Consider the following 17,267-nt stretch of genomic DNA (forward strand, 5'->3'; position numbering starts at 1 on the left):
ATAACACGTTTTTCTATGCTCCAACAAAATACCTATCTACCACCCAATCCCACTTCAAGGATTTCCTACTCGTCCTCGAAAATCAAACCAACTCATCCAAGAGCTCAAGAAGTCAAGCCATCGAGATCCTAACAAATTAACGACCTATAAATCATCAATTTATGAAACATAGCACACCTGCCCATCCATCCATCCCACCTTACACAACTCAACCTCTCGCTGTCATTAGCCCTATATGAACTACACCATGCACAATAACACCTCATTCCATACCTCAACATCTTAACAAACTCCAAATATTAATCCCACAGATATGCAACATAACCTGCTCATCACCATCCCGACCTTCCTCTTTCCCTTTCCGATCATCGTCTGTTCTTTTACTCATATATATCGTCTCAGAACATCCATGCTAAGATTTCATGCGGGGACGGATCACTACCAATTCTTGTATCTCATGTCCGTCATGAGCTATGGTCCCCTAGCGATGTCAAGGGTTCGACGATCAAACACGAGATGAGGCTATATCATATGATTAGAGGCTATATAAAGCGCTATAAATAGTATGAATAGGACTATCCCCTAGACCGCCAACTCAGGACTCCTCGCGTATACAGGGTCATACTGACCAATCAAATCGTTAGGATTTAAAGAGATCTCATTATTTTGAAACGTTTTTTATAATAAATATCGACTAGTTATAATTGTAATAAAAATAAATAGTACATTCGTTATATTTCTATATAATCTTATATATATCTTTAACTTTTGAATAAATATTGAGTTTTTGATTTGATATCTTATTATTATTATAAATTATTTATAAATCACATCTAAAGTTCTCTTCTTTTGGGAAGCAAAATATAATAATATTTATAAAAGTTTTCAATCAATTTTTTTTAAATTAAAAATATATAGGAATAAACTTCATATATTTATTATGATTTATTTAAGAAATTTGAATCTTTAATTCTAAATATAAGCATTTTTATTTTTAATACTACAGATAAACCTGGATATACGGGCACGGGCCATACGGGAATCTCCTTTATACGGATATATTTTTCAACTACAAAAAATTTTATATGGTGAAATCGATCTATATGAGTATACTCTTATATAAGAGTATACGGTTCTATTTATAGTTATACTCTTATATAAAATTTTATTAATCTAAAATAAAATCTTTTGAGAGTATCGAAAATATCTCTATAATATCATTATTATTATCTAAAAAGCCTATAAAACATTATGATTATATTACTTCTCGAATTTTTTATATAAATCAATAATATAAAATTTTAAAAGCTTAGTAATAGGATTCTAAATATGATAAAAGGATTTATAGAAATACTATTATATAATAAAGAGTTATATATAATAACAATCTCTCAAGATAAATCTTAAGCTATATATTAAGCTTTGAATATATATAACTTGATTTACAAGATCTTTCGAAATATCAATCAACCTTTTTAAAAAATCGAAAACCTCTTTATCCTATTCTTGAAAAAGTTCTATTTGAATAGTAGATATAATATAATTATTACTCTAATATAGGACCTACTATAGATGATATATTATAAATAAAAGCTATAGAACTTTAGTAAAAGCTCTCTGAATATAAAAAATTATCTTTTCCTTTTGAGAAGGATAAGATATAATTAAATGAGTTTTTATATAACTTTAAAATATATATAAATATATAAGAAAAACATCGATTCAAAGAAATTTCATTAACTCAAACAAATACAGAATTAAAGATTAAAATAAAAGAAATTTGATGTATATATATACAATATTATATAAATAATATTTATAATTGTAATGAAATAGCTATTTTCTGGAAATCCAGGTTGGAATGTACCTTTACTATTCTCGATATACTAGGTAAAAAGCAAAATAAAGCTAGAATTATATTCAATCTTACTATAAATACTTTTAGAACCAACAAGCTCTCTCTTTAAATAATAAATATAACTAAAATATCTAATACATTTAGAGCAATTAGGTTTATAAATTTTGATAATCTAGAAGTTAAATATTGATTTAATAAAAAAACTTAGATAAGGAATAGAATCTTTTTTGAATACCTTATATAGTTTGATAATCTAATAAAAGCTTGAAAAAAGAAAATGCTTTTATTAATAAATAACTTCTCGGTTTATATATTAATATTAAAAAAACTAATATTATTGTTGGTTTGAGAGAGATACGGAAGACGTGGTTCCTACTATGTGTAGGCCCCTAAATGTCTATTTGTATTCAATCTAAGGAGCTAGCTAAATGAGGGAAATAGTAGGCCTTATATAGGCACTACTGAAAGAGCTAGTCTCCTTCGCTTTCGCCTAATACCCTTAATACAGTTTGCTATTGTATTGAAGTGAATCCTTTAAAGTGAATTCCCTTGAATGAATTCCCTTGTCTATACAATTATTCAATATCTTATTAATACTAAAATCGAATTCCTATTACCTAATATTACAGCAAAGCATCAACCTCTTGATCAAGGTATTATAGTTAATTGGAAACTCCATCTACGATATCACTCAGTACCTATATTATATAATTAAATGCTTTGATTAAGACCTTAACTACTCCCGGAAGCTTAATATACTGAAATTCATTTGATAGGGAATACAAGCTTGAAATGATATTAAAGTTAGTACTATATCGAATTGCTAGAATAAATCAGAATATATTAATCTGAGCTTATACCCTAAAATGTTATATAATATATAAAAAAAATTAGAGAAAGGATTAAAAGTATTACGATTGATTTTAATATAGTTATATATACTAAATATTATTATTAATATATCCGATATCAAGAAGTATATATTATTATATTCAAAATGTATAATTAATAGAAAAAATAATCTGAATTTATTTATCAATATAATTATAGTAAAAAGAGAAATAATAAAATAGAATGAAAAAGATATAGATGAAATTGTTTAAGAAAAGGTTATTAATAATATTAAAGCTTTTAAAGCTATTAAAATTTTAATTTCATTTTAGAAATAGTAAAATATTGAAAATTTATATTTAAAGAAATTATTAGAATAAAAAGAATAGGATTTAATATTAAAAACAATTATAGATTGGTAGTAGAACTTATTATTAAAATATTTTAATAGAAAAAATTGAAGCTATTCAAAGTTGATACCTTATTGTTTGACCTTATTATACAGGAAACCTCTATATACGGGTATTTAGGTCTCGAAATTTTTAGGCCTGTATATTCAGATTTATCTGTATTTATGAGGTTATTGATGTTCTTACTCAGCGCACGGACCACAAAGGAGTCCTGAGTTGGCGGTCTAGGGGATATAAGCCTATGTTATACTGTCTTAAATTTCCGTTGGATTTTCCACCAATGAGGTTTCATATACACAACAAACTCAGGGGTCCAAATTAGGAATGCTTTGCATATAAAGACTTCTCAATTCATATTACTTTCGCAGAAGCACTCGTATGCGATCCAGGTATCTAGTATCCATCCTAACCACGAACGAACTTGTGAATCGCCGAAGAATTAATAATTCAAACGCCTTCTCGCCTTTTGATGCTCAATTTTCCCTCTCAGTTTCACCCAGTACGCCATGCCAATTTTCACGCAAGCCCAGTGACATACACAAACCTCATTGTCCGCTCACAAAACTAGATTCTCGATCTACCTACCAACCATCTCCCCAATCAGCATCCTCATCTGTAGCTTTTGGAGCTGTATCTATTTTCTTAGCCACAACTGGCTTAGTCGCTACAGGAGCTGCCTTTTTCGTTCCCAAAGAACTAGTTGTGGTAGTTCTTGACGATGATAAAGGTCTTCCGTTTGTTTTCGCTGCGGGCTTGGCCAAGCCTTTTGGTAATGACTTTTGAGCTGGTTTCTTTTGTTGGGCTGCTAACCAACCCGCGAAATCCGGTTCGCCATTATCTTCGAAGGGGGTTGCAGTCGAAGATGGGGCTACAGTATTTTTTGATGCCGATTCGCTAGGAGCATCGAAGAAGGCATCCTCTTCCATGTCACCCCATGCTTCTATATCGTCCTCTCCTGCGTTCGCATCTCCGAAATAAGAGTGACTGGCCGAAGGCGTGTTAGCTGAAGTAACAGCTGGTGAAGTCACAGCTTGGCGATGCAAAGCCGATGCAGACTGAGTTGAATGACGAGCTTCATTTTCTTGTCGTGCTGATGTTGGACGTGCGTCTGGAGTCACAGCACCACTCGATGGTTGAATTTCACCAGTTGCAGCAGCTACTTTATTGGTGAATGAAGAAATAGCCCAGCCTGCCCATGACGAACCTGCATCACTAGGCTGTGGCGTACTCATTCGGGGTGTAGATGATGAGGCAGCTTCACCTGTGGTGGGTGGTGGTAAGGCAGTATCAGGCATTGCGGCAGCAGATTTGCGAATACGCTGCAGGTAAACGTCCATTGTCTTGTTTGTTTGGTCTCGAATGAGTTTCTCCTTGTCTATTAGACTAGGACATAACGCCGGTAATATGCGATTAGCGCAATCATCATCACTGAATGAGTCAGCTGTGACAGCTAATGCTAATAAGGCTGCATTTCTAGCATGAACGAATGGATCGCGAAGGGACCTTGTGAAAGCGGCGATTAACACCTTTGATCTCGTGCTAATTCCCAGATTCTTGGCAATTTTGCCCAAACAGATTGTCGTGTTTGTTCGAATACCAGGTTGTTCATCGTTGGAAGTTTTGGCTAAATATTTCAACAATTCTCCATTAATTGTCCGGTCTGATAATTTCCCAATAATTGTCAATACTGCTTTAACTGTCTGCTCTCGTACTACCGGTGCAAGATCCGTAAAGCCAGTGACCTGTTTCAATCAGCATGTGCTTGCAAATAAAGCGCAATTACCCTTACCATTTGGGGGAAGATTTTATCATTGACCACTTTCTGTGGTAGTCGATCTATCATAAGGGGAAGATTGTCCAAAAGACACACCCGAATAGCTCTGTCAGGACTGCTAAATAGTCGAACGACAACAGGTGTGACCTTTGCTTCAAAATCGTCATCTGTAAGCTTAGTGCTAATCTTCGTAACAACACTAAATACTTTTGGACCACCACCCCCAAATTCAACAGATTTCAGTAACTCTGGAAGGATCTTCATCTTGAAATAATCCTCCGGGAAGTCATTTGAAAGCTCATCAAGGTCGCTCCACAAGTCAGCTTAAATTCGGTGTGCTTTTGATATGATAATTTACCTCAAGAACTCTTCTCGTTCAGCTTCCGTTTTCATCCCTAGATTATCTACGCCTTCAGTAAGCTTGATAAGGGGAGTCTCAAAAAAACCTCCACTTCGACGACCTTGCTCAAGGAAATGGCCAACGCTCAGTCGAGCTTTGGGGTTGCTATTAACCAAACGTCTATAGCTTGACTGCATACTGGGAGGTATATTCTTTGTCTGGCCGGCTTGATCACCCCCTGTGAAGTCCCCATTGAAGATTTCAAAAATCAAAGTTCCAAAATTATAAGAATCAGTCGCATATATTGGGTGTTTCTTGATAGAATCCCAGCCAGTATTCGCCAATTCTGGTGGAGTGTATCGTCCGGCATCGGGTACAAGACTGCCATAGTTCTGCAGGATTTAGCATTCGGTATTCCATATACCGGAAACGCATATTGCTCACATAAATAATTGCCTCAGTATCATTCATATTGCTTAATACCTCGAATCCTCCAACTCTCCACTCCCCACTCTCACTTGTGTAGATCGATCCTACTCGAAGCATTCCATGGACGGACGATGCCTCGTCATTGACAAATTTAATTGTTTGCTATATGTTCCATTAGACTTAAGCATAACAGATGGTACTAACCATAAACTTACTGCTATGCTAAATAATCCCCATTTCAATGTCTCCGGGCTCATGCTCTTTCTCTTGATATGCCATCTCAAAGGAACCACTCTCTCAGTAGCGATATAGATGTATGTGTCGGTCTATTCCCATATCGCAAGTCAGATATACCACATAATTCGATGGTTGATCATTCATACCTCGACTGTGTCCAGCACTTTGATAACTCCAGGATGTCTCAACGTTCGAAGCTTCTTAACTGCATTTTTGGCTAGGGGTAATCGAGACTTGTTTGCGCTAACATCGAAGGAGAATATACTACAATTAGAACCGTCTTCCTATGATACCATTAATTCCATATTCTGTACCAAAATCATCTCTGGCGCATACTCTTTTGGTTCCATTGTATAACTTCCATATGGATTGCTCTATGTCAACCTGATCCCCGAATGTGTAGGGAAATGGAGGTCCCTTTGATATCGCAGATGCGACTGCAGACTTCAAGAAATCCATAAGCAATCTGCAATAAGAAAAATGCTAAGAATACAATACTCAGTAAGGTGGTATTAAATAATTGTGAAAGAGAAGTAGACAGCTTTGCCTATCGATTCGATGATTGACCCTCGCTATACCAAATCAAGCACAAAACGAGGCGGTGTATTTAGGCAAAATCAATGACCAGCGGCCGCAAAAACCCGTGCACCCGTGCCTAACGTCTCGTCCACAGTCGCGTCTTCTTTTATTTATTCATGCTTGATATACCCGACATCTCAACACATTTCACGATACAACCTGATGCCTCTTCCTTTAGGTACAACTATACGGTTGAGAAAGAAGATTTGAGAATGGAGGACTAGAACTCTTATCGTTATTCTGAAGTTTCTGTCGAGAAAATATGGACTTTGACAGCAAGCAGGTCGCTCCAACCAGATCAGCAACTAACTTCGACAATAATTTCAGATCGCAATCATTCTCAAGCATAAAAAGAAATGCAGGCGTATGTAGAACTCTCACTTTTTGACTTTCATACATATGTCAATGATGAACATCTGGTAAAAGGTCTGAGTGCTCAAAAATGCTTCTTCTGGTTCTGCTTTGGTTATACTGTCTCCTTGCTATGGTCGATGATACTACCTTTTGCGATTATCAAACCCTGGCGGCGTCCTCCATTTCAGGCAAGACTGTTCTAGCTCAAGGCTATCAGCTTCAACAATGAAAATATGAGGGCAAATTGATGTCTTTGGACACTATTGCTATACGGAGTTAGACATCACATGGCTCCAAGATGTATGACCAAAGGCTGTGATAGAAAGCGGGATTGAAATTGCTGCAAAAGGGACTCGATCTTCTGTAGAAGTCAGTTAAGACGTACATTGGTTGTTTACAACTCATTGCACAACCGCTGGAGCAAGCCATATGACGACTCTTTATAGACTGAAAAGACCTGAGACAAAATCAGTTCTCTTCTTTGACAAATTTGGACTATCATGTTCAAAGAGATTTGCTAACTTGTTAGTTTCAAGCTCAGTCCGAAGACAAGCTCGACGAGACGAGTTCAACCGCCTCACTCTCAACTACTAGCAAAGCCATAAAATGTCTGGTGTGTAAACGAGAGGAACTCGTACTCGATCCTTTATATCGTTGTTCAAAATGTTTAGCCCGATGGCATGCTAGTTGTCATAAGCCACGTCCACCGGTTGGAGCTGACATCACGTATGTAATATCTCCCCTTGTGCTAGTTGGCAATCGCTAAAAATTAAATAGTGATTGGTACTGCAATCATTGTATTAGAAAACATGGCCTACCACCAACAGAGTTTTCGCCAGAGAGGCAATCGCTGGGCGGTGTGTGTGAGATACCTGGATGCAACAAGCAGATTTACAGCATGTTGGGTAAAACCAAAGATGATAGAGTCTTGTGTACTCTGCACGAGATGACAGAGAAAAATAAGAGGTCTAAGCTTGCTAGCAAAGCACAAATATCAGCCATGTCAAGACCGGTCTCGAAACCCATTAAAAAAACAAGACTTTACCCTGTCAAGTATGACGAGGACATGCAAGGAATGAAGCGTAAACGAGGTAGAAAGCCTGGAGATTTGAATAATAAACAAATGCCTCCAAGTAGTTTTTCTGTTCAGTCAGTTTCCAATGATAAATCAACCGCAAGACCTCAGGAGACTTCAAATTCGGAGGGCCCGTTGTCGACTCTAGGACCGCGACCTCCCCGGGCTGAAAACTTGCCCCATTCTCCCACATCGAGGAAACTCCTTCAATCACAAATGAGAACAAGCAAAGCACCGAATATGGACGGTAGCCGGGAAGTGTAAGTTTAATGTATTGAAAACTGAGTGAATATGTCTAATATAACCCATTCAGACCTAAAATTCCGAGTCGAACCATAATTCAATCAACGTCAGAACTCCCATCGTCGCCAGAGTATGAGCCTCCACCGCCAGGTGAAGTCAAAGATAATATTAGCTGTTCGCCAGAATACGAACCACCGTCGCCAGATAAAGTTGACGGTGATGTCAATATTTGGCAATCTGACGCGGAGCAACTCGACATTGAACAGGACGATAGCCCTGGCTCTCAAATACAAGACGAGCTCAGAGTTTTGCAGAAAATTGGACGACCGCTTGAAACAGTATTAACCTCTACGGAGAATCAGAATCCTGATAGCAAAGCTTCCCTCCTCGACAGAAACGAGGTTGTCGAGGAACAATCCTCGGCAGCTTCTTCTACGAGCCCATTTCTAACAATTCCTTTGATCAGGAAGCCATTAAAGCCTATATCACCAAAGTCTAATCTAGATACCACAGCTCAAAACATGCAGTTCCTTAACCCAGAAAGTGAAAACTGCGACGTCTTATGTCCAGCTCAGAAGCAAAAAGCTGAAACTATGGTTGCAAGAAAGATAGCTCCGTCTAAGCAAGTACTTCATCAAAAAATCACCAATAATGCAATGAATCAGTTTATACCTCTCCAGCCCACCGAAAATTCTCGGGAGTTGGAGTCTACGGTTTCAGAATTATACCAGGAGGGACCGAACCAGGAGAGATCGAACCAACAGAGTCCGAATCAGCAAGAGCCGAAGCACTCTGCGCCACTTTATGGCGATTACAAGCCCAACACTATCGAGTATCAACGTCAATTGCGCTGCTTAACATATGATCCCAGCGTTCTTGATCATTATCTAGATCTACAAAAAGAATCACAGGCTAGGGCTGAGGTTGAAAAAGAACAGAACATTATGCCCCAATCAGATAACGCCGCCGAAATGCAAATCTGGGGTAATATTGATCCTAGAGTCGTCTGGCCAAAAGAACAATCTGAGAGTTGGTACGAGGCTAAACGCAAAGAAATCGACGCACGGGGTGGAAAGAAAGCGAATTTCGGGATATTACTTACGGCACAAGTGAGAAAGGAGAGAGCTGATAGGGGTTGGCATCTTAATCAGAACAAAGAATATGTTCCCAAGACGGACAGAAAAGGTGGTTCGATCTTTGTGGGAGATGATGATAGTCGAGACGATATCCAATTGGCGATTAGGGGTGGAAAGTTAGGAGTTCTTGTACCGGTGACAGGAAGGGACGGGAAAAAAACTTCGAAAAAGCAATTTCTCCCAAAAGATATTTGATGGGTAATTGGGAGTATGGATTGGGGTTCCGTTTTCTTGGGGCGTTTGGTTTGGATGTGGGAACGATGATTTATGACCCCCTTACACTCTTACATGGCCTCTAATTGGAGTAGATAGGAGTGTGGCATAATGGATAACTATGGGCGAGACTGGGAAAGTCTCAGATGTCACGGAGTCTTTTGGTACTACCCACATAACATACATACAAGAGGGTATGAAAATGGATATACAATGCATTAACAGAATCCACTGTCTTTGGTGCACGCTATTGATGTCTATACAAAGTTGCACTTGACTGCTCTGGTAAATCCGTCAGTAATATCTTCGTATCTGAGCAATTATTGATGGTCCTATTAAACTGCCCCTTCGGTACTTGAACCGATGGTACTTGACGTAAATTAAGAATGAAGACAGACACATTACCAACCGAAGTATTTGTATTGTATTGCTAGTAAATAGACATCAATTTGTTATACTTGGGGAAGAAGAGAGATGTGATCAGTTGCCCAGCTGAACTTCTACATTCCGCTCCCGAAGTTCTGAGCTGTTAGTGTAATGTCAAGGTCTGAGGAAGGGTCTGGGAAGCATACATATCTATTTTCAGGTTTGGAGTTGAGTTAAGGAGAGTGGATCCAGATTTATTCCATGTAGACTGGTCCGGGCTCAGGGGTGCAACAACCATTTTGGTGGGAAGGGTGAAATGGCTACTGGGCGGGCGGAATAATGATCGCCTAGGAGACTGTGATGGGATGGAATATAGAAGTTGGATATTTGAGATATTGTTGAATTGTTGGATGTGTGCAGATAGGAGGTTCTTTCTTATCAGAATGGGGTGGACCAAGAGATGAGATGAAGGAGGTGAGACGAGTGATAAAAGGATAAATCAATGGAATTGACGGGAGCAGGGTAAAGGTTTCATGGAGGCGGGATTGCATCTGCCGCTGGCGCTTTAGGTAAGGCTTTCATAATCATACCAGTCTCTGTACCTTAAGACATATCACCACTTATCAACTACTAGACAAGACGAGATCATGATGTTATTGATGTTAACCTCAAAATGCTTTCGCCCATTTTCTTCACTCCCAAAAACCCCACACTTTCCGATTCTCCTTTCTCATGAATCCTTCGAGACAACCAATGCACACTGCAGAAATGAGGCTCGCGTTCTGAAATCCTGCTCTCATAAGCACTTTCGGTTCGTCTCATGTATCTGATCCTAGACTAAAATGCCCTAATTGTTTGGGGGGCACCAGGCAATTCCGTCGAGTTTACTGTCTTTGACAACACAGTGGATGACTGCATTGTTATTCGTCGATAACTTTCCCCGCTATGCCAAGACCATCAAGTTAGCTTTCCCCATCGTTATATTATGTTTGCAGAAGACGACCTCATGAATGAAAAAAGAAGGAGAAAATGAGAAATTTTGATGTCTCACAACTCCAGATAGGTTGAATTCCGTCACAAGAGTCCGCTGCGATGGCCAGTCGCCAGCCGAAAGGCCTTGCCAATCAACGCTCAAACCTTCGATACCATCACCTTGTCTAAGGGCGGCTCCCAAAGGAAGATTGGTTCGGTCGGAGGAGCTACCATCTCTCTCTATAACAGTGAAGTAATCCCAAATGCGCTTGTAAACAGACTGAAGCCCGTTTCTGAGGCCAGATGGCGTGTCACCGGCAGAAATGTTCACAGGGAGGAGAGCCGAACTGGTTTCGTGGCCGTCTTCCCATCGAGTCAGCTTTACCAGGAACCAATCATTGGGAACATCGTTACTCATGGTGAAATCGTTTGATGTTGTCCGAATTCGAGAGCTGAAGTTGTGCTGTGTTGAAATGGATTGTAAGTAAAATGGGTTGCTAAAATGAAAAGCGAGTGATCTTGTTGAATTGAGTGGCAATGCTGATGGTCGAAAGCCCAGAATATATAGCATTCGACCGTCAATACAGTTTGGGTTGTTCTCTTTTACAATAGCAATATCTTTCAATATTCTCAAAAGGGTAGGTAGTGAGGGAAAATAGGCTCTTTCATTCGTGTTTTCCATGGGCATGGAACCTGCTTTGTAGCAATCATTCTTCTAAAGTGGATTCCCTGGGGTATAACTAACCCAATGGCATTCCCAACATGCGTGCACCAAATGTAAGCAGTACTTAGCCATTGCCATGATAAGCTAGCAAGATAAAGATATTATGATCAATCATACTCATCATATCCATTGTCGAAGCGGCCTTGTTCTCTTTGTGTGCTAACAAATTCTTCAGTCATCAAATTGTTGAGCTTTGCTCTCTTCAAAGCTTTCACGTCTTTGTGCCAATCACAAGCGTAATCACAAGCAGGCACTTCGTTCTCTCCGAAGTATTTGCAGATCAGCTTGTGTCGACATTCATCAGTTTCTTCGCAGTATGAAACCAAAGCTTTCAAGCTATTAATCCTAGCTTCTAGATTGACTCTTTCTTTGGCATCTCGAGAAACTCTGTTGTATGCTCGGTCACGATCTTCGCGGCTGTAGTACATAATATGTATGCTGGCCTTTCCATCCCTTCCGGCTCGTCCAGCCTCTTGGTAGAAGCCTTCGAAAGATTTTGGAATTTGCCAATGAATAACAAACCGTACATTTTCCTTGTCTATACCCATGCCAAAGGCGGTTGTCGCAACTATCACGTCATAGCCCTTATCATTATTGATCCATCGATTTAATGTTTCGGTCTTTTCTTCGTGAGTGAGTCCGGCATGGTAGGCTCTGGCCCCTATTCCGCTATGTCTCAATCTAGACGCGAGATTCTCACAATCTTGCCTAAAAAGAGTGTAGATAATTCCTGACACATTATCCAAGCGTTCACGCTTCTGTTCCAGTTCGGCCCGACGTTCTGGGTTTTCCATTCGATTTCTGTGAACACCCTTGAGCCAATGTAAGAAATCATTGAAATGGTCTGATTCATCTGATTTGAATCTCACTTCATAATGAAGGTTCTCGCGGTTCGTTGACATTCTAAAAACCTTCAAATTTGTTTCTGAGAGACCCATAGTGCCTATAACATCTTGCCGTACTTGATCCGTAGCTGTTGCCGTTAAACAAATAATTGGTATATCAGGAAATGTCTCTCGGAACCAGGAGAGATTCTTGAAGGACTTTCTAAAGTCATGGCCCCATTCGCTAATACAATGTGCTTCATCAACGGCAATCCTAGCAAGCTCTCGCTGTTCATGCACAGTGCGAAGATGTTTGCGGAAATTGTCTGTAGAGCAATACTCAGGAGTCACATACAAAAGTCTTGTTAGGGGGTGACCAGATTCAAGGTCTGCAAGGAGTCGTTGTCGTTCGGGCCAAGCTGTATTTCCATTAATGGTACCCGCTACGATTCCTGCAGACTGTAAGGCATTTACTTGATCGGTCTAGCTTGATGTAAGTATAGAGAAACGCATGGCTGATTCTGACTTACCATCAATGAAAGTAATGGCGAGATAACAATGGTTACTGAAGGCGTAAGTATTGGCGCTGAGAGATGAATGAAAACAGGCGTCGAGACTTACTCCCTTGATCGATCACTGCAGGCAGTTGGAAACATAAGCTTTTCCCAAATGAAGTGGCAGCCTGAATGAAAACATCGTGTCCATCCAGTGCAGCAACGATAACCTCTCGCTGTAAGGGCCTGAGAAATTTTAGCTTACATTTTGGGAAATATTGCCAAGGGGGGCTACCTGAATGAGGTCTTTTTGAATATACGGCGCAATGTAAAGTCAATGTCAACACAAGAATCGGATCTTGAAAGGGTCCTTGACAAGGGCATTTTGTAAGAATTCAGAGGGGAGATCTTGGAGAGTTGGGTGGTTTTAGTCGTTTGCTATTGTAGTGTAGCAGAAGGAAACTTATCAGTTATTAGACTCCTGAAGTGTGAACAAATCGAATGCCTTCTCTTTGTCAGTAGAAAATATCCTTACTCTTGGTTTCTCACAATGTCTTTGCTCGTTTTGTTTGGTGATTCAGCCTCCAGCAGAAGATATTCTGGGGTTCTGTATAACACAGCAAATATATTGAAGTATATTATGGAACTGGTTTGAAATCAAAGACTTAGTATGATCTGAGATCTATCAATGATTGTTTATCATCTGAACAGTCAAGATCCATTTGTAAGGATCAAGTAAAGCTGGAGGAAGAACGATATCAAAATGTATCTAGCAGGCAGGAGTTGTCAAGAACCTCTCTAACCCTTTGGATGTGATACAGACAACAATGAAGATAGATGAAAAATTCTGTGGTCTTAACTATCTTCTAACTTAACGTATCACCTCCATGAAAGTATGAAGATATAAGTTCTGAGGTTACACTGCCGTCGTACTCAAAATCAAAGGGAGAAATGCATATTTTATTAAACACATCGGTACCTGCATCAATTTAAAGCCGGCGCTTACCTATTTCGAGAAAGCTTAACCGAAAATCATGATGCTAGAGAAATGATCAATGTGACAACAAGCAGTTCAATTGCGACAGAAGAGAGAGAAGACCCTCGAATATTGCCCCTTCTTGAAAATATTACGGATGCATGGTGTTACATAGGACATAAACCCCTCATTATGCTGCTTGTCCTTTCTTCTCGACCAATTCTCAACTTTACCGCCCATTCAAAGGCACGGATTCTTAAGTAGTTCCCATCGAGTTGATAAGGGTCTGGTCCCTTTTTCGCGAAACAAGAAAGTGTTGAAACATCCTCAGCCACATCTTACGGAAAACACCGACAACATTATTGAAAAGGTTGGAGTGGAAGATATCATGGGTCCCACTGGTCCTCCCCTTGGAGCAGCAATAATGTCATCAGGTCGACCGAAATTCGAAAATGGCATGCCAGTTCCAGGCCCAGGTCCTAGACCACAGAATCTAAGCGCATCTCGACGTGGTCTTCCCCTTCGGCATGCTCAGTCGAACTCTTCGCTATCTTCCAAAGTCCCGCCATCGCAAGGGCAAGTTGTCGCCTTAGTACGGGAATCTATGAATAAGGCTTTGGAGGAAAACATAGTGAAAGCTGCAGAGTCGAGCGCTGTCAGCAACGAGCTGATGCCAGGAGTCACGATCGATTTGAGCCATAGACGTATACAAAGATTTCCAGAAGAGGTTGTCGACATCATAAAAGTCGAACTCGTACGGTATTTATAATCTTTCATTCCTTGCATGAGGCTTGGAACTTGTCTCACATGTTGAGCTCTTTCCAGCATCTCGGAAATTAAATATATTTTTTAATGATAACTAATGCATATTCATGGTACAGACTTGCATTATCCCACAACGAGATCCAAACATTCCCCTCCAGATTCGCAGAATGTACCTCGTTACGATATCTGAACCTTCGAAACAACATCATTCGAGAATTCCCTTCAGCAGTATGCAAGGTCAAAATAGCGTGAGGCAAGCTCAAAGACGCTGACTTTGTTTTAGATATGCCAGTTAAACTTCCTCGAAATTCTCGACCTTGGACGAAATAAACTACGGACGTTGCCACCGGGCATTATAAATTTGACATCATTGAAGGTTTTGTCCGTTCAAAGGAACAGGATTGAGGAACTTCCTTTATGTGTGGCAGATATGACATCTCTTCAAATCCTGAAACTGGATGGGAATCCCCTGAGATTTCCACCCAAAGAGATCCTTCAGGCGCAAGCTTTGAACTCCCCTAGCGGCGGTCCCCTCCAAGAAGGTGAGATAGATGATCTTGCTGTCACAGCACAGATCAAAAGATTCTTGAGGTCCAAAGCCATGGGTCGACCCGAAACCGAATCTGGCGGAGAAGAATCGAGCGAGGGTACCGAGACTCCACGGCCTACGATGAAGCGTGTTGTGAGTGGTCGCTTCCCCATAAAGGTCGACGGCGTTCCCCCATCGCCAGCTCAACCTCGACCACCACCTATACCTTCTAGATCACACCAAAGAGGTTTCTCGCAACAAAACGCAGCGCTTCGACGACCTGGGGTAATGCCTCTCACAATTGGAAGCACAAACGAAAGGGTTCGCAGTAACAGCGAGAGCCTTTTGCAGGCTAATCGTGATCGACCGGACCGCTCTTCAACGGATCGCTCGCGACGAATGGGTATCGTTTCAAGGAAGGCGGCGGAGTTAGGGACGGTCGACGAGACGAACAAATCGAATCGTTACAGTCTCCACAACAGGGGCCTCAGTCATGGATCTGCAATGCAGGGTAATGGTACTGGGTCTAATGGCAATACGATTAGCCCAGCAAGCCCGGCAGATTCGGCGGGGCAGAGAGCTACCTACGTCCGCCGCTTATCAAGCTTACCGGAACGCAAACGAGAATCTACTTCCCCAGATCCTATTATTGAAGGGGCTAAAGGTGTACTGTACGCTTTGTTTCAAGTCCATCCTCTTATTGAAACCTTGATTGGCCTGGTTCGGAATCCTGGCGAGAAGAAGTCAACTTTGGAGAGGGTATTTTACAATGCCAAAACACATGTGGAAGAGCTAGATCAGGATGTTCAACGTTATGATTCTTACTCGGAGGAAGACGAGGAAGCTTCTCCTCGATCAAACGAAAACGTGAAACGTGCCTGTTTGACTTGTGTTGGTGCATACATTCACGTATGTGCCCAATTATCACAAAATGTCGAGATTCTTCTTATCAATGGCGATCCTCGATACATTCGGACCCTACTACTTCAATTGTACGGAAGCGTAGCAGAAGTACGAAATGCTGGCGCGAGCTTGTTTCCCCCTGGACAAAGCCGATCTGGTAGACACCTAGGAAGTAACCACGAGGTAGGATATCCAATCAGAGACAAGTCAGTTACTCCGACACGAGAGAGGCCTGGCACGAACTTTAGATCGAGAAGTGCGACTGTAATTCAACATTCAAATAATCTACGAGTAGCGATAGATGCCCCCCCACCATTTGTCAGTGGAAATGGGCGTTCCGCAACTATGACAAGCGCTACTCCACGCTCTGGAGAATCATTTGGTTCAACAGGCACTAGTGGACGTCTGGTGGGAGACTTTACTGAGGAGGATAAAATCTTTGAGAAGATATTTCTTCGTCTACAGCAGACATCAGAAATGGCCCTCAAAACTCTTCCAAATGTTAACGCCCATTTTCTCGGATCGATGCAAAAAAGTGCAATATCAAGTAATGCAGACCACGGTAAACAGTATTGGCAAGTGTTAATACACAAATGCACGCACGCGTTACACATAGCGGATGCGCTTAAATCTCGTCTATCACAAATTAAATTGAAGGATCCTGGCATCAGAGAACAAAAGGGTTTCTGGGAGATATGTTGGGCGATGGTAGATGTAAGTATACCTAATTATGATAACATACCATTATGTACTAATAGATTCAGTCATATCTAGACTTAGTCACCAAGGTCAGGGAAGTTAAAGGCGTCATCAGCTTCATCCCGTCTGAAATTATTGTTCTTCTCAGACCTCTTCAAAAGGCCATCAAAGAAACAGGTTCAATGATTACAGCATCACCGTGGGGCTTCTTGGCCAACAGGCAAGCAAATGGTGGTTCGAATGGCTCCTATACAACGCAATCGCCTGCCTCCCAAGTCCCCTTGCCCATGACTCCTCAGAGTGCAGCATTAGGACCAGCGGTTCAGGCAACTGTTCCATCTACTCCACAGAGTGTTTCTTTTGGTGCCATGTTTAATGGCAATGTTTATGAGCGCGCAGATACTTACTTGTCGAATGGATCAAGAACCGGTACCATGTCTTCTCAGTTGGGTGTTAATGATGGACCGACTATTATGTTAAGCCCGTCGCATTACATGAATAATCGGTTTAATAGTAATGGGAAAGTGGCCTATTGA

At 40.5% G+C, this 17,267-nt stretch overlaps 5 protein-coding genes across 5 annotated transcripts; 2 read left to right on the plus strand and 3 right to left on the minus strand.

Moving 5' to 3' along the window:
* Nucleotides 1-3,427: 3,427 nt before the first annotated feature.
* Nucleotides 3,428-6,338, minus strand: EAE98_004025 (uncharacterized protein; the record flags this gene model as incomplete). The annotated part of the gene is made up of 7 exons (XM_038951645.1): nt 3,428-4,841; nt 4,889-5,183; nt 5,232-5,605; nt 5,658-5,804; nt 5,858-5,968; nt 6,026-6,163; nt 6,216-6,338. 7 exons carry the CDS (start codon nt 6,336-6,338, stop codon nt 3,681-3,683), a joined length of 2,349 nt encoding a protein of 782 aa, XP_038812118.1. The 3' UTR covers nt 3,428-3,680.
* A 382-nt stretch (nt 6,339-6,720) lies between these two features.
* EAE98_004026 (uncharacterized protein) lies at nt 6,721-9,461 on the plus strand (the record flags this gene model as incomplete). The annotated part of the gene is made up of 4 exons (XM_038951646.1): nt 6,721-6,822; nt 7,342-7,538; nt 7,590-8,147; nt 8,201-9,461. The coding sequence occupies 4 exons, from the start codon at nt 6,721-6,723 to the stop codon at nt 9,459-9,461; spliced, it is 2,118 nt and encodes a 705-aa protein (XP_038812119.1).
* Nucleotides 9,462-10,788: 1,327 nt separating this feature from the next.
* Nucleotides 10,789-11,235, minus strand: EAE98_004027 (uncharacterized protein; the record flags this gene model as incomplete). Its single annotated transcript, XM_038951647.1, has 1 exon — nt 10,789-11,235. The coding sequence occupies one exon, from the start codon at nt 11,233-11,235 to the stop codon at nt 10,789-10,791; it is 447 nt and encodes a 148-aa protein (XP_038812120.1).
* Nucleotides 11,236-11,648: 413 nt separating this feature from the next.
* On the minus strand, nt 11,649-13,243 carry EAE98_004028 (uncharacterized protein; the record flags this gene model as incomplete). Its single annotated transcript, XM_038951648.1, has 4 exons — nt 11,649-12,848; nt 12,896-12,930; nt 12,987-13,105; nt 13,155-13,243. 4 exons carry the CDS (start codon nt 13,241-13,243, stop codon nt 11,649-11,651), a joined length of 1,443 nt encoding a protein of 480 aa, XP_038812121.1.
* Nucleotides 13,244-14,223: 980 nt separating this feature from the next.
* On the plus strand, nt 14,224-17,267 carry EAE98_004029 (uncharacterized protein; the record flags this gene model as incomplete). The annotated part of the gene is made up of 4 exons (XM_038951649.1): nt 14,224-14,594; nt 14,717-14,828; nt 14,884-16,746; nt 16,797-17,267. 4 exons carry the CDS (start codon nt 14,224-14,226, stop codon nt 17,265-17,267), a joined length of 2,817 nt encoding a protein of 938 aa, XP_038812122.1.

This window comes from Botrytis deweyae, assembly GCF_014898535.1.
Source record: "Botrytis deweyae strain B1 chromosome Unknown BDEW_007, whole genome shotgun sequence".
Classification (NCBI taxonomy): domain Eukaryota; kingdom Fungi; phylum Ascomycota; class Leotiomycetes; order Helotiales; family Sclerotiniaceae; genus Botrytis; species Botrytis deweyae.